We start from the raw sequence: 16,514 nt of genomic DNA, 5'->3' as shown, positions 1-16,514 counted from the left end.
CCAATGCAGCTACGAGCGCCTGGAGTGCATGGTTCACTTAACTCACTCGCACCGCGAGCATCTGCCCAGCCTTGCAACGCCTGGCGCACTACGCGGCCAACTTGCTTTTATTGCAGCATCCGTGGTCATATTTCAAGGTTCTGCCAACGCCGTCAGCAAGACGAAAGACGAAGCTACAATGACTCTGAAGGGGAAGATTTCTACACCACTGGACCGCCCTATCACCTTCAAGTCCCTATTCAGCCTTTAAGTGTTTGTACAGTCCGCGTTTTCATAGATGGCATCCTTCACCACGTTCAGTTTCTTGTACTTTCTTTGTGCACTCACACACTCAATTTAGGATGGGACTTCCTTTCTCCGGCATCAGCTTTCATATCGTGTCGTCAGCGAGTAATTCATATGTCAGCTACTGAATGTTCATCTGATGTCGATCCATACAGCTTCCGTTTCGTTGCTGCCGCCGATTGTTTCATTTTGCCTTGAGATGAACAAGTATTCACGATCGCTTTGGATGCTATAGATACCGGTTACATGTTCATAGCTCCATCAGTTTGCTCCAAACCTGCCGGGCTTTTCATCGCACCCGGCCTTGTGCGGTTTAATGATGGTAAAGCATTGGTTACCGCCTTGAACCCAACTTTTTCGCCAGTGATGCTGCCCCAGGGCACTGCTGTGAGCTGCTTCGCTGACAGCGAGCCTTTTTCATTGGTTCCCCTTCATGCAGAATCAGCGTGTTAGTCTGCTTCAACTGATACCAAGGCTACCACTCTAGAATTAAATGCTACCATAAGTCCTCACCTCACTGCCGAGCAAAAGAGAGACCTCCTAGACCTTCTCCAAAAGCACAGCCTTTCGCTCGACGTAGATTCCATGGTTCTGGGCCGCACTTCCGTTGCAGAGCACAGCATCGAAACTGAAGGCAGCTCCATTGTACGCCGCCGCCCATACCGTGTGTCTTCGACAGAACGGCAAATCATTGAGGAAAACGTCGCCGGTATGCTCAAACGGGATATTATTCGACCTTCATCCAGCTCTTGGTCGTCTCCTGTGGTGTTGGTCCGGAAAAAGGATGGTTCTGTCCGCTTTTGTGTTGATTACAGAGCGCTCAATAAGATCACGAAAAAAAATTTATATCTTTTGCCACGCATAGATGATGCCCTTGACTCCCTAAAAGGCGCAGAGTATTTCTCCAGTCTCGACCTCTGATCAGGGTATTGGCAAATACCTATGCGCGAAGCAGACAAGAAGAAAACAGCGTTTGCAATGCCAGACGGGCTTTACAAGTTTAACGTCATGCCTTTTGGCTTATGCAACGCTCCGGCAACATTCGAGCGCATGATACTGTCTTACGTGGTCTCAAGTGGAAAACCTGCTTATGTTATTTAGACGACATTGTAATTTATTCTTCCACTTTTCCTCAGCACCTTAAGCGTTTGGACGAAGTTCTAACGTGCATTTCAAACGCTGGTCTTCAGCTCAATACAAAAAAGTGCCACTTCGCCAGCACAAGCATCAAAGTATTGGGTAACCTTGTAAGCAAAGATGGCGTTCGACCCGACCCCGACAAGGTTGCTGCCGTAATTAGTTTTCCTCATCCAGGCAATCAAAAACAATTGCGAAGTTTCTTGGGCCTGGCGTCTTACTTCCGCCGCTTCATCAGTCACTTTGCTGCCATTGCGGGGCCGTTACACAAGCTTCTGACATCGGGAACGGCCAACGAGTGCGAGTGTGCTTTCCAAGCCCTTGAAAGTGCTTTGACATCAAATCCCGTCCTCCGTCACTTCGACGAGAGTGCACCCACTTTCTTGCACACAGATGCTAGCAGCCACAGAATCGGTGCTGTCTTCCTCCAATGCGACGGCACTTCACGTGAGCGAGTAGTTGCTGAGACGTCCCCTGCTACGCCACTGATTGCCAAAGAGAGGGAAGACCACTGAACCCCTTTTCCATCCTGTTCCTTCTTGGCTACCTGTCTCAATCACTTTCCACATATAGGGGTTCGTGCTGGGGCCGGGAAGTAAGAGATGTCACGATTTTTTCTTAAACATGGACGCATTTATTTCAATAGCAAGTGCAAACGGCGTACACCCATACTGTCCGTGAACGATATCTCTGTTACACGAAATCGTAACGCATCAGAAAACACTCGCGACACGCGACACAGGATACATAAGCGAAGTAACGGCGACAATACAAGGGTGTCTCAATACAGAGTAAACACACGACACAAATTATAAAGTCATTAATTAATAAAACCGTGCAATGTCTCAATATGCCGCATCCCTTCCCGCAAAGCTCGTTTAAGTAAGGGAGGTGAAGTTCGTCTCACAGAATGTCCGTGTAGTCGGGGCCTCGGAGTTGGCTGCTCGAGTCGGGGCCCAAGGTTGGTTCTTGTCGTCGAAGTCTGATCTGTCCAATTCGTCAGCGTCTTCATCTTCTGCGTCATCGACGCCTACGTCGTTCCTCTCAGTGATTTTCATCTTAGCCCTCTTTCGTAACGCTCCATTCACTCGCCTCCTATCCTCACGTACCGTTCTTGCCCCAGTCATCATCTCATCGCCTCTCATCGCTATCTCTTCGCACCGTTATCTTCCTTTTCCATTCCGTCTCTCTACCATCTCAATCTCAACGCTCCGTCTCTCTGACTCTCTCGTATCGTCTCGTAGTCCCTTTTTGTGGGACCCGACTCCGCCCTACCGGGGCACCAAACCGATCGCCACTATCGACGCGGCATATTTTCTTGTCAGTCGGAGTGTATCATCTTCGACAGCCGCCCCCGCGGCCCGCACCAGTGGAAAACCCTCTCCCAAGCAAAGCCGAGCAAGTAACAATGTTCAAACTCAAGCCTCAGGGAGAGAGATGGGCGAGCCGTCCGAAGACACTTTAATTACGGGTGAACAATGGTCCCGATGGTTCCGGCACTTGATGAGCCGATGTCCAGACCAAGTCTCAACGTTTCCATGCAGCTCGGTGTCTCCCCCAAAATTCTCCGTAGCCACCGCTTATTCGTCATTCAATGCCGCGGGTAGCCATCCGCGCAGAACGCAGTAATGAGTCCTGGAGCCATGGAGGCTGACAGAAGTCAGACTGGACCCGGCACAGGCGCTGCGGCAGGGTCGCATTCCCTGAACCAACAAAAGGTGCTTTGCCGCTTCCCCATGCCACAAATCTGAAGGGTGCGCGCAGATTACCTCCACCGTACACTGTCAGACTGTCTGTAGGGGGGGGGGGGGGGGGTGGCGAGAACAGTAGAAATAATCCTTCCAGGTACTCCACTCCGGAATGCCCATTCGTTACACCGAAGGCTTTTCTTTTCCTTTTTTTATGCGTGGGTTTAAGAAACGAGCGTAAACATCTTGAAAGGACCGCGGTTCAGTCCGTGTTTGCGGGGACGTCACATTGCGTATGCCAGTCGCGCACAAACACCTGCGGAGGAGAACTACTCGATAACAGAACAGGAATGTCTTGCTGTCGTTTGGGCCATCCAGAAATTTCGACCTTATCTGTATGGACGCCAGTTCACTGTGATTACCGACCACAATGCTCTATGCTGGTTGTCTTCGCTGAATAATTCGTCTGGGCGCCTCGGTCGCTGGGGACTTCATTTGCAAGAGTACACTTTTGATGTTGTGTACAGGTCCGGCAAACAGGATCAGGATGGCGATGCTCTCTCTCGCTGCCCTCTGCCACTTTCATCTCCAATCACGCATCCTCGATGCCCTTGAAGTGGTCAAGCGGTTTCCTCTTCACTCACGTTATCACCCCTGGCAGTTGCTGGGTCGCTATCTTTAAACAGCAGCGCTCAGTTTGCCACGTGCCAACGTGACGACCCCTACTGTAACTGCATCATCGGATACTTCAATGGCTCACCTTCTCCACCTAATGCCAGACTACATCGTCAGCTACAGCAGTTCAAGATAAAGAACAATGTCCTGCAGCGCTATACTTACAATGTGGATGGGCATCGGTGGGTACCAGTACTTCCCCGTTCGCTGCGAAAACAAGTACTCGAAGCATTGCACGACGACCCATCAACGGGACACTTAGGATTTCAGAAGACCTACAACCGCGTCTGGAGCCGTTTCTTCTGACCTGGTCTTTCTACCTTTGTGGCTAATTATGTCGTTTCTTGCGCACTTTGTCAATGCCGCAAACGACCAACTTCAGCTCCTGCTGGCCTATGACAACCCATTCCATGTCCCAATACACCTTTTGTCACTGTCGGAATAGACCTCACCGGGCCTCTTCTCGTAACGCCAGCAGACCACCACTGGATCGTCACAGTTGTCGACCACCTCACACGATACGCGGAGACCGCTTCTCTACGCCCTAGCTCTGCCTCAGATGTTGCCGCCTTCTTTTTAGAAGCCATTGTGTTGCGCCATGGTGCACCTCGCGTGTTGTTGAGTGACCGAGGCAAGGCCTTCCTGTCCACAATCCTTGATGAAATTCTTGAAACTTGTGGCACAGTTCATAAGACCACATTCGCTTACCACCCGCAGACAAATGGCCTGACAGAGCGATTCTACTGGACTCTAATCGACATGATATCCATGTACATCGGACTCAACCACGATAACTGGGACAAAATCTTGCCGTTTGTAATGTTTGCACACAATACCGCTGTTCAACGAACCACCAGATATTCACCTTTCTTCCTCGTCTACGGTCGCGCGCCGACATTCATCATCGACGCCTCTTTCTTCAATATAACGACAAAAATGCCCACAACTACACCAGGACATTTTGTCTCCCGGCTCGCTGACACACTACAACGTGCTCAACTCAACATCAAGGCCAGTCAACAAGACCACAAGCAACGCTATGACAGTTTTCGTCGAGACGTCACCTTCCTTCCTGGAGATGAAGTACCACTTTAGATGCTTGTTCGTACACCCGGATTGTGTGAAAAGTTTCAGTCACGCTTTCTCGGACCTTACGTTGTTTGTGAACGAACATGTCCTGTACATTATCTTGTCACTGCCATCAAGGGTTCCTGGGACCGTCGTTACCGTGCCTCCGAGGTAGTCCACGTTTCTTGTCTGAAACCCTTTGTTCGCCGTACCTTTTCCCGCCTAAGTCTCGGCCGGGCCGGTCGCTCAAGTGTGCGGGGAAAATAAGTGTGAACATTATTTATGCGTCCCATCTTCTCATCATCTGTACATACTCATCATCACCACTGCAGTTTATATATATATATATATATATATATATATATATATATATATATATATATATATATATATATATATATATATATATAGAGAGAGAGAGAGAGAGAGAGAGATGTCATGTGTTGCAGTACTGCACATTATTTTTAAAAATGTGACTGTTTATTCTCTTTTTTTGGTTTCTTCTGCTCTTGAACTTCCCATTGTTTTTTGTTTGTTTTTTCGTGTCCTTTCTTAAAAGCAAATAGAGGGACGGATATACTTCCAGGTAAACGAAATACAACTATTTGCATCTCTGCCTTCACCCTCCACTACTTTCTTATTCCAAAGCTTTTTTGTGTATATGTGTGTATAACTAACACTTACTAGATTCCTAGCATTCTGCTGCACCTTTGCTTGCATTTTGCCAAACTGAATGGCCAAGTTTGATAGAATACTATTCTGCTAATCAGGCTGGTCATAAAGCTTTGAAGTGTCAATGGTGGCTCAAACATCTAACAGAGACCTGTTTTATCAAAGTGATGACTGTCATGGGCTACAGCCACTTTGCATACCTCTCCAGCTATAGCAATCACATGGAAAGATGTGAGCCTTCAAATACCTCATTGAAGTGGAAGTGTTACTGTTAAAGCCACAAACTCGTGTGTCTTGCAACATGCATGATCTTCCTTTACTTATACCGGTGTCATATATTGTTAGTGAAAGCTTTGAGGCATACTTAACAGGAAACTAACATGTCATTACTTTGCCATGTTGAAACGTGATCTTGAATTAAGGAATTGTGGAGGGAAGGTAGCTGTATTATTTTACAGCATTTACTGGCTTATTTGGAAGCTTGATGATCAGCCTGCCATACTTCATCTCTTCATCTGCCATGTCTTTGTCACCTTAACAAATGCGTCACGTGAGCATTTTACATCAGCTTGAAAGGCCTAGTGAACAGAAATGCGCATGATCAGAAGTTCATCTTTAGGATTTGCGTACTACCATAATGTGAACATAGAAACCAGTTTCCAGAAAATATTATATAAGTGCCAATGAACTCTTTGGTCATGACGCACCATTCTGGCAACTTTTATTGAAAGGGCAGATTCAGGCTCATGTTTTGAAAAGAAAATGATTTCAGTGATAAATAAATGGGTCTTGCAAACGAGGAAAATATTTTCTTTCTTAGTTTCCCTATCCCTATTATTGTCATACTCTTCACACTTAATGAAAAGGGCTTTAATAGTGGTTTATTTACCCCTCACTGGCCCTGCCCCCCTTTTATTAATAGTTATTTCTTTGTTAAAGCACATAATGCAACTTTTTTTCAATGCAAGAGCTGAAAAAGAATTATGCTTGTTAAAGGGGATAGAGGATACCTTTCTTGACTTAAAATTAAGATGACATCTTTAACTTGATTGCTTTGTTGGTAACTTTTGGTGTAAGGTTCCTACTCTATGAAACTAAAGTCAGTATTAGTAGTTTATTTTTCTAGTTTACTTTCTACAGTTCTGGATAGCCATACATAATTTCATTGGAGTGCAGGTCCTGGTCTACCAAGCGAAATCTTTGTGCATTTTTATGAAGTAACTTTTTTGGGGAAAGCAAACTAAGGCCAACTTAGGTTTTTGTTGTTTCACTGCTCCTGACTACTTTCCACAAGCATACTCACAAAGCTGAGTTTTATATGTGTTCCATCCTAGTAGAATGTGCCATTAGTCCTTGTGCTGTTGTGTCTGTTTCACTCTTTAAAGAAGTTGTGGGTAAAACCAAAATATGAACTCTTCTTTCTTGCATAATTGGTTCAGTAGCAAGATGCAGGTTTCTTTGTAGGTTTTTGTTGAGCCATCGTAGCATGCTTCATCAAAAGTGGTCAAACCGAAAATGTTTCTAGAATCAGCACTTTGACAATGAGATCTGGCAAACAGCTGATTGTGTTTACAGTCTTTTTTCCTCTGCCAAAGGGGGGGGGGGGGGGAGTTAACTAGCTGATTGGATAGGCATGGTGAGAAATGTTGGAACTCAAGGAGGGATATTGTAGTAGTAAGGAAAATGTGAGGAAAAGAAGTTTTTGCTTATAAGTGGTTGGACAGCTGGTTGTTTGATGAGATTCATTTTTCTATATGCAATTATGTTTTCACAAAAGTTCCTTGTAGAAAGTGTGCGTGCCGCATTCACTCTTGTCACTAATGATTTACCACTATATGCATTTTGTATGTTTAGTGGAACCAATCCTGATTAATGACTATTCTCTGGATATTGGCCTTGTCTCTTTGTTTACAATAGTGCTGCATTTTTTTTTTGCACTAACAATAAGCTACACCACGTAGTTATATGCATACACTTATTTGCATACAATTCGAAGTTATACCAAACACTTTTTTACCTTTTTTCTCCTTCAGATCTGCTCCAAAATTACATTGTTTCATTCACAAAAGTTGCATAATAAATTACCTTAATGTGGCTTGTGTGATGCTACAGTCCACTCAGGTTTTCTGGAAGCCGTTTCCTTCTATGGCTTTCTTTTGTGTTGACTTTATACAAAATATCACTGAGCTTTCATAGTGCAAAAGCTTTGTCAAAGCTGTCCATGGTTATGACAGTAACATGGAAGCACACATTGAATGTTCATACATCTAGGCCAGCATTTTGTAGCAATGCGTATTGCTCGATATGATGCTATTCTCATTATCCACTAGTCACTTGCTGTCTGATCCTGTTGATAATGTGGATGAACAACTGTTCTGACCATTGGCCAAGCACAACACAAAAAACATGAAAACTCAGCATTGCAGTAGACATTGTTACAAAGCTCTGGCATGTGTGATTTAGCACTTGAATGGTACCATGTCAGAGCAAAAAGTGTCATTGCACAGTCTTGCAGTGTTAGAAAATAATTGTACCAAGCTCTGTTCATTTTCATGAGTTCATTGAACTTACTATAAATTACAATTATTTCAATAAAAAAAAAGAGGGATGTAGGAGCTATCAAGTGCTAGAAAACATGTTGCTGTACACGTCGATGATATGTGAAGGGTGAGAGGTAAAGTCGTGAGGGTTAAGACCAAAGTTATTGAAACTGAAAACAAAAATAGTAAAGGAGACACGGGAAGTCTCACAATCCAAAAGTACCTGTGCATAAGCACACGCAGAAGCTGAAATTGAGTTTGCAGGACAGAACTGGTATAGTTTAATTCCATGGTTGTGGCGATCACATTGTCAGATGACATGACTGTACCTTCCTTTTCCGCCATCTAGCAGAAACAAATCTTGTATTTTTACATACTTCTACCTTCCTTTTTTTCTTGTCATATTTCCAGTGTAAAATTCAACACAATGAAATCACGAATACGTGCTAACTATCCCATTTTGTAGCTTCACTCTATTCATGCATGCTTGGTGGCTTGACAGCGATTTCTGTGTGCTGTCATACTCGGTAGCATATGTTTAATGTTAACTTTGTGTTGATCTTTCCTAGTCTTGTTACCAATTCGTACTTGTTGCAGAGGGCTCCGCCGCGGTGGTCTAGTGGCTAAGGTACGCGGCTGCTGACCCGCAGGGCGCGGGATCGAATCCCGGCTGCGGCGGCTGCATTTCCGATGGAGGCGGAAATGTTGTAGGTCCGTGTGCTCAGATTTGGGTGCACGTTAAAGAACCCCAGGTTGTTGCAATTTCCAGAGCCCTCCACTACAGCGTCTCTCATAATCATATCGTGGTTTTGGGACGTTAAACCCCACATATGTCAATCAATCACTTGTTGCAGAGAATGTACTACATCACTGCATCTGTTTGTCATAGTGCACAAGAAATTGACCCGTGCTGCATGCACAATCTAATCACATTGTAGCCTATTTTAGACGATTGTAATTTTTTTTGCATATTGACAAACAGCGAAATCTGGTTTGGCCTGAGAAAAGGAGCCTCTGCACATATTACTACAGACAAAAAGCTGTTTTTTTTTTTTTTGCTTTGTGTGTTAATTTTGTTTTAATGAGAACTTTCAAATCAAAATTTATGCCACTTGTTGCTTGTACTAATGCTTTATAGGGCACATGACAATAAACAAGGTATTTCTGAACAAGGACTTTTGCTTAGTGAAGGCATGCTTGAGAAAGGGATGCCTTTTCCTAGCGCATTGTCAAAAGCTTTTTTTATATTAATAGTCTTTAAAGATTAGTGTACAATGTATGAATCTGCCAAGTTACAAGACACAAGCTGATATAAACATCATTCATTGCATTTCATGGTCATCTCATGCTACATCATGCTTGGAATGAAACTGCAACATTTAGTATCCCAGCTTCTCTTTATATTAGCGCACCTTGGGCCCCTTTTTTGTTTGTTAGTATTTTACGTTAAAGTAGTAATGTACGCTATGCATGGCTGTGGTCCTTGCTTAAGTAGGCACTATTTTACTTAACACAGAGCAAGAGAGACAGGAGAGCCAATTTTGCTGTGAAGATGTGGATGCAAATTGCTTATTTGTGGGATGTTGTCAATGATTTGCTATATGTAGGAACATATTTGAATCTCTGAGGTTCTAGCAATGTCAGCCTCCAGCTGTTTCACACTTTGTGCAAGAGTGCACAGTTTTCATTTTCATCTGTCATTAAACACACATAACTGCAAGACACAAATGACCTAATTTTCACATCATGATGGTCCAGGAAACCTTGACAATAAAATTATGATAGATATCTAGCCTTTAACAAAGAAGCATACAAATTCAAAGCAAATTTACTCACTAGAATAAAGCACTTGTGTGCTGTTTGCTATTTCCTTCTGCTTACTGTCTGTTGGCAGCAATGGAACACTGGCCGAACCAGCTGGATCACTAAGACATCATGTCGTTAAAATGATTTCATTGTTGCTAGCTGGAACATTATTATGTTGCCTCAAAAATATAGTCATGCTTTATTGCGTTTCTGGACAACTAAAGGATGTGCTTTAAGTCATCATGTTTCACATCACACCCATGTACGCATAGAATTCTGTATATTCAGTGGTATCTCGAAAACTGGAGGTACAGAGGCATGTCTTGCTATGGGTGTGGTTATGTGGACACTTGTAAGCTCTTATATAGCTTACTTGTAAGCTTTTCTGTCCATAAATGTTTTCTTGCCAACCATCAGTACTCAAACTTTAGTGAGCACACTTACTGAATACTGATAGGGAAGCGATAGCACAAAATAGAGAAAAATATCACGATGATGTTGCTGATGATTGTGTGCAAGCGGCAACATGGAGGAATAATATGGAAGAGGAGTAGGAGGAAGTGGAGGCACGAGCAGTCGAATAAACATTGAGTGCTTAGGGTAGGGCTCCAGTTCGTTATTACCCGACAGACGAAAGATGAAGAATGCTTGGCATGATTGGTCTCTGCAGCTTAATCAAAGTCAATGTCCTGTGTATACTTCAGTCTAATACAGTCAGCACTCCTGTCTGTCTTGCCTTGTGCTCCTTGCTCTAGCACATGTTGATGTTTGTTGGTTCTTTCCAGCATTTCATCCAGCACCAAGCCAGTACAAGCGGAAAAGCTGTGACATGAAACTGGACACTGAACCATGTGGATCACATTGTTACCTCCACTTGGTGAGACTGAAGGACACTATAGATTTTTCTTTCTTTTTTCCCACTATATTCCACTTTTAACTTTGAAAATTCTGATGCTAATACCAAATTTGTAATGTCCATACTTTCTCAAGATATGCCATTGTATAAGTGGCACTGAAGTTGACATTAAAACACCATTTTGATCATTCAAAACCTGTGGATTGCCTGCTTGAACGTCATATTTTTCTTCTGTGGTATACTTTAATGTTGCGTGTTTGTCTTGCTTTCTGCCAATGTAATATTTTGTGGTTTGCTGCAAATGTGAAAATAGAATGCCATAATTGTGAGAAGCAGAAGTGTTTAGTGTGCTATGGACATAATGCACATAGGTGGTTAGGTAAAAACAGTGTGCTGTACTGGGCTTTCGATTGTGCATGAGTTTGCTATTATTGGCACTGTGTCTACATGTGTGTTTTTTAAACTACAGAATTGTGCTCCTTTACTGCTCATGTCATACTGCTCAATTCACAGCAGAGATAAATTTTTTTCTATTACCTTAGGATTCTGTGAAGGCAAGGCTGCAAGCAAAGCTCAAGGAAGAAAGGGAGTCATCGGAACAACGCCAGATGCAGAAGCAAATCTCCATGGACAGTGGGAATGAAGCGAGCGGTGAAGACAGCAATGACAGCACACGCACAAATAGCAAGAAAAGTGACAGCTCTGAAAAAGACTTAGATAAACCAGCACAGATGACTGTCAACAGCTTGTCAGGTTGGCTTACTGCCTCATTATTTTTATTGGCATATAGTTACGGGAGGTATGCAGAGCTAAACACACATTCACAATGCTGATTCATGAAGGTTAGATTGATCAGTCTCCATTACTTGGCCAAGTGTTAGGTTTCTCCCTTAATTAAGCCAGCTACATTTCCTTACAGGGAAATCATTCGAAAGCAAAGCTTCTCGCCTGCTTGCATCACTTGAACCTGTAGTGCAGCCATCGCTAGAAGAACTTCAGGAAGAGTGGTCTGGAGCAGAGCAGTCACTTTTCCGTGTCCTGTGGAGAGTTTTTTATGGCAACTACTGTGCACTTGCCACACTCATTCTTAGCAAGACCTGTGCTCAAGTAAGCCATCATTCATTGACGTGTAATGCAGTTCCTATAGTGTGGAAACCTGATGCCTTATTTATTTGCAGTAGCTCTTAAAAACAGACACAAGCATAAAATCTCACTCATCGCGGTAACTTGGTGACTCTGGTGTTGCACTAACTGTGCATGAGATTGCAGGATGAAATGTTCACTGTGCCGGCTGCGTATTGACACAGGTGGAACGTTAAATTGTAGTATCACACCTGCAACAGACCGATACTACACTGACGTACCTTTTGCATAAAATAATTATGGAAGTGGTTGTATATCTTCCTTTAGAATGTTGTCATTTATAATACTGAATAGTAACACTACCAATGCTACCTACAAGTCCTTGTTCTTTTAGTTTGTTGTGAATCATGTCAAGAAATTAAGACTGCATTAGGCAGCAATGTTTACAAACTTTAGAAGTGTTCAAAAAAAACCTTTGTACAACTTCATATAGATATGATTTCTGTTCCTAGTGAGTTCTGTTCAGTTCTGCACCCAACACATTTTTCTAACCAGAATGTCATCATATGCTGGGTGCCTCAGTAGCAAGGCATTGAGGGTAACATGCTCACAAATTCCACATCCATAGCAGAAAGGCTAGTAATTCTTGCTGCATGCTTGAGGCCTTATTTGCACAGGAAATTGAGAACCTACTGGCCAAGTATGCAATACGCTGAAAACCTTGGAAGCCTCACATAATTATTTTCCATATAGGTAATTGGTTGTCAGAACTAACCAAGGAGGATTAAAAAAATTGCTGGAGTGGAAGCTTCCATAATGCCTTACCAGCAGAAGTGAAGCCAGCTTTTGCGACTGCCAAAATGGCGAAAACATGCTCTTTTCTGGTAGTGCCCACTTAAGGACAAGTGGCTTTGATATGCTAATGTAAATCCTACATTAGTTCTATATTAAAATATAGTTGTTCCCGACGAAATAACACTCAGAAACAAGTATGGGTTACTGAATCTCCAAAGAACTTTGCCTCCACTTAGAGGCTTACTAATGGAAATTAGTAGCACTAAGATGCACTTCGAGCACTATGTGCTCGAAGTGCATCTTAGTGCTACTAATTTCACGCCATAGATGCATCGCCATAGATGCATCGAAGTGCACCATAGACGCACGCCATAGATGCATCGAAGTGCATCTATGGCGTGCGAGGAAAATGCTCCGTTCTTAATCGTTGAACTTTGATATTTTATAACGCCTCTAGTAAGATGGCCGCCACAGCTGCCACCTTGTTATAGGCACAGCTTCACTCCTGGGCAATCATTTCCACCCCAGCAATTTTTTTTTAATCCTCCTTGGTACTGACAACAATAAGTTGATGTATGATTCTGTAGTCTTAATGTAGAACATACATTTTAATGCACTACTTGCCAACTGGCAGTGATCTACCATTTTGTAGCAGGTGTAATGACATCCTGACCATTGTCTATGTGTTACTAGATTGCTAGGAGGTAGAAGTGAAAAGTGAGGAAAACTTCCCCATAGTCAAAGAAGGGAACATGCCCCTCACCCCTCTAACCTATAAAGTTTCAGGGCACTGAATTGTTTTTTTTTTATCAACTCGCCTATACTAGTCTGGCATGATGTTGATAAGTTATATCAGTCCAAAAAATATGGCCTGCTGTGTGTTTGTTTGAAGAAGCAAGAAAAACAAGAGGCAAGATGTAAAGTTTATGATAGAGCAGCTGTGATAATAGCATTTTGTAGAGCACATAGCTGCTGGTAGTCATGTTAAATGGCTGTTAATTATAGTGCTAATTGTATGAAATATTCCAGTACATTTTCTTATTGTAATGTAACATATTTACTCGCATAATGAATGCACTTGCATAATAAATGCACCCCCAACTCCAGTCATCAAAATTTGGATTGGATTTTATTTTTACTCCGCGTAATAAAAGCACCCCCTACATTCATCTGCTGTAGTCTCGCTAACCGACACCTGGTGCCTTCTCACTCGTTGGATCTCTTCCGTTTTTCATTATTTTGCCGACCCACCTCGACTCGCTCCCTCTCTCCCCTTCGCCCACTGCCAGGTGCCATATTGTTTTTCTTTCTATCTGTGCACGGCCCATCCCCTGTCTTATCTGTGTGCCACAGGGGGGCTCAGGAACTGTGGGAGTGTGGAGACATCGCAGCTGATAAGCACATGAGTGAAGGTCACGAAACTGCCCGCACCAACCAACGCGGGCAGTTTCAAAAAGCCCAACCAAGTGCACGCGATTTTCGAGCGATGACGACAGCATTTGCTGTCGTGAAAGGTCATTCGTCACTACCATGTCGCAGGTTTCTGAAAAACCAGAAAAAAATCGCTCATCATCCAGAAAAGATCGTGATAATTTCCGCAACACGGTAGCACCCCCGATTCTCACTTCTGTTGTTATCTGCGTGCAGAGGAACTTCTCATGAAGAAGTGAGGCGGCGACCGTATTTTGTCGTTAATCTTGTTATCGATGTTTTGTTTTGATGGTTCGGGGGTAGCTTGCTGCAATGTTGGTTACTTACTGCAATGTAAACAGCGTCGTCATGGTCATCATGCAAGATTGCTACGAAGTTGGCAAAGTGTGTTGTAGCGTCGTAGCGCACGCTTTTGGGCGCCTCTCGAGATCACAGCAGACCACTGTTGCAGTTGAACGATTGCGAGAAAAGGTAGCTGCAAAACGCTTTTATGGCGTGCTCGGGCGGCCTGGGGACAGCTTGCGGAAGATAGCACCATCAACCACCGAAGATGAATAAAGTGCAACAAAAAAGCTATTTCCAAACAGTGTACGCGTATGTCAATTGCAAAAGGCTAAGCGACCGAACTTTTTTTGCATTACCGCATTTTTTGCTCCTCCCAAAAAAGTTTTCATAAAGTTTACCCTGTGTAATAAATGCACCTCTTAACTTTTCACTGATTTTTCTAGAAAAAAATGTGTTCATTACGCGAGTAAATACGGTACCCCTTATACTCCCAGCACCCTTTACAGTAAGTACTCATAAGACTTCTGTACAGCCACATCACACTTTCACTTTGTCCCTGATCATACCGCCCATTTAATCATATTTCTTCGTGCTGTTTGGCCGTCCTCGGCACTTGTGCTCCATAATCAAGAATGTAAAAGGTCTGTTAGAACAGTATCCGACCATTGGTGAAAGAAAAAAACTAGCATAATTGGAGCATTGGAAACCTAATTCCCCTCAAAGCAGTTCCCTTGGAACTCCACACATCTTCTCCCAGCGGTGCTGCCATCGTTGGAAGCATTCTCAGAGGGCATCTTTTTGAATAGAGTTTAATTCAGCTGTCGTTGGAGCCATAATGTCCTTCCTTGTCTGAAATCCCTCTCCTTTCAATATCCTCTTGAGTTTTGAAAAACAGCCAGAAGTCGCAAAGGGCCATTTTAGGAGAGTAAGGAGCCTGTTGAACTACCGGAGCCTATTTGCCAAAAATGTCTGAACCAAGTGTGAGGAATGTGCAGGAGCAGTGTTGTGATGGATGTGCCAGTTTCCTGTTGACCACAACTCATGTCTCTTGTGCCACACAACATCACGTAGGCGACGGAAAACATCCTTGTAGTACTCTTTGGTAATTTTTGGTGATTGTTTGACCCTGTGGTGCGTACTCGTGGTGTACCACACCGCGGGAGTAAAAAAAAAGCACTCATCATCACTTTTATGTTGCTGCGCACTTGGCGGGACTTCTTCGGTCTTGGTGACGTGGGATGCTTCCACTGTGACGACTAAGATTTGGTTTCCGGGTCGTACCTATACACCCAAGGCTCGTCACTAGTGATAATGGTGTTAATGATGTTAGGGTCACTGCTTGTGAAATCCAGCATGTTTTCTGAGACTTCAACACGAAGTTGCTTTTGCTCCACCGAGAGCAGTTTCGGCACCAATTTCACCGCAACTCTCTTCATGGCCAAATCTTTTGTCAGTGCTGATGCCCATCTCATCCGCAATTTTCCGGATAGTCACACAACGGTCCCGCATCACAACAGCGTTCAGTTCAGCAATGACCTGGTCATTTCAGCATGTTGATGGCTGACAGGAGCATGGCTCGCTCTCCACCGATGTGCGGCTGTCTTTAAACCGTTTGTACGACTCCTTCATCTGTGTGTGGCTCATAGCGTCGTCACCGAAAGCCGTCTTGATCGTCCCAATGGTTTCCATTTGGCTGTCAGCCAGTTTTTTGCAAAATTTGATGCAGTAGCGCTGCTCCAGTTGGTCCATCATTTTCCTTGCAATGAAAAACCGACTAGAGCACTACCTCACTAAAACGCTGCGTCCCAGCGACTGATGCTATTGGCAGGCGGGAAAGAACCCACGCAAATGCGCAAAGGTTTAAGGTCGACTGATGCAAGCGTGCTTGTTTCAAATCCATCAGGTGCTCGCAAAAAAAAATAATAATAAGGTCGGATACTTTTCTAACAGACCTCGTACCCCATGAAGCACGACACCACAATGTTTATGGTGTGCCTACTCTTTATCTATTTCATCAGTTATGCTATGCACTGGTTTACCACCAAAACTGCAAGTGGCCTTGTTGGAAAACAATTTAGTATCTTAAAGCTTTTGTACAGAAAATATGGGGACAAGGCGAAAGGTTGCACACGTCTCTGTGTGTTTCTCCCCTTGTTTCTTCTGCATAACGGTTGAGATTATTGCTTTAACATA

At 43.6% G+C, this 16,514-nt stretch overlaps 1 protein-coding gene and 1 long non-coding RNA gene across 11 annotated transcripts in view; one reads left to right on the top strand and one right to left on the bottom strand.

The window, feature by feature from the left end:
* LOC142775471 (uncharacterized) overlaps positions 1-16,514 on the bottom strand; it is an 84,466-nt gene that overhangs the window by 25,611 nt on the left and 42,341 nt on the right. The window lies entirely within an intron of this gene.
* LOC119181087 (histone-lysine N-methyltransferase E(z)) overlaps positions 1-16,514 on the top strand; it is an 89,122-nt gene that overhangs the window by 32,056 nt on the left and 40,552 nt on the right. For 8 of the 10 annotated variants that reach the window (XM_037432267.2, XM_075876874.1, XM_075876872.1 and 5 more), the window contains 4 exons: positions 5,413-5,439; positions 10,657-10,748; positions 11,270-11,480; positions 11,647-11,834. In XM_037432267.2, coding sequence (XP_037288164.2) covers positions 5,413-5,439; positions 10,657-10,748; positions 11,270-11,480; positions 11,647-11,834 — 518 coding nt within the window. The remainder of the gene's footprint in view (positions 1-5,412; positions 5,440-10,656; positions 10,749-11,269; positions 11,481-11,646; positions 11,835-16,514) is intronic. The other 2 variants (XM_075876877.1, XM_075876871.1) reach the window with 1 other exon arrangement.

Source organism: Rhipicephalus microplus, chromosome X, assembly GCF_043290135.1.
Source record: "Rhipicephalus microplus isolate Deutch F79 chromosome X, USDA_Rmic, whole genome shotgun sequence".
In the NCBI taxonomy this organism is placed as follows: Eukaryota; Metazoa; Arthropoda; class Arachnida; order Ixodida; family Ixodidae; genus Rhipicephalus; species Rhipicephalus microplus.
Note: the sequence above shows the minus strand (reverse complement) of the source record. Positions and strands in the feature narration are given on the sequence as shown.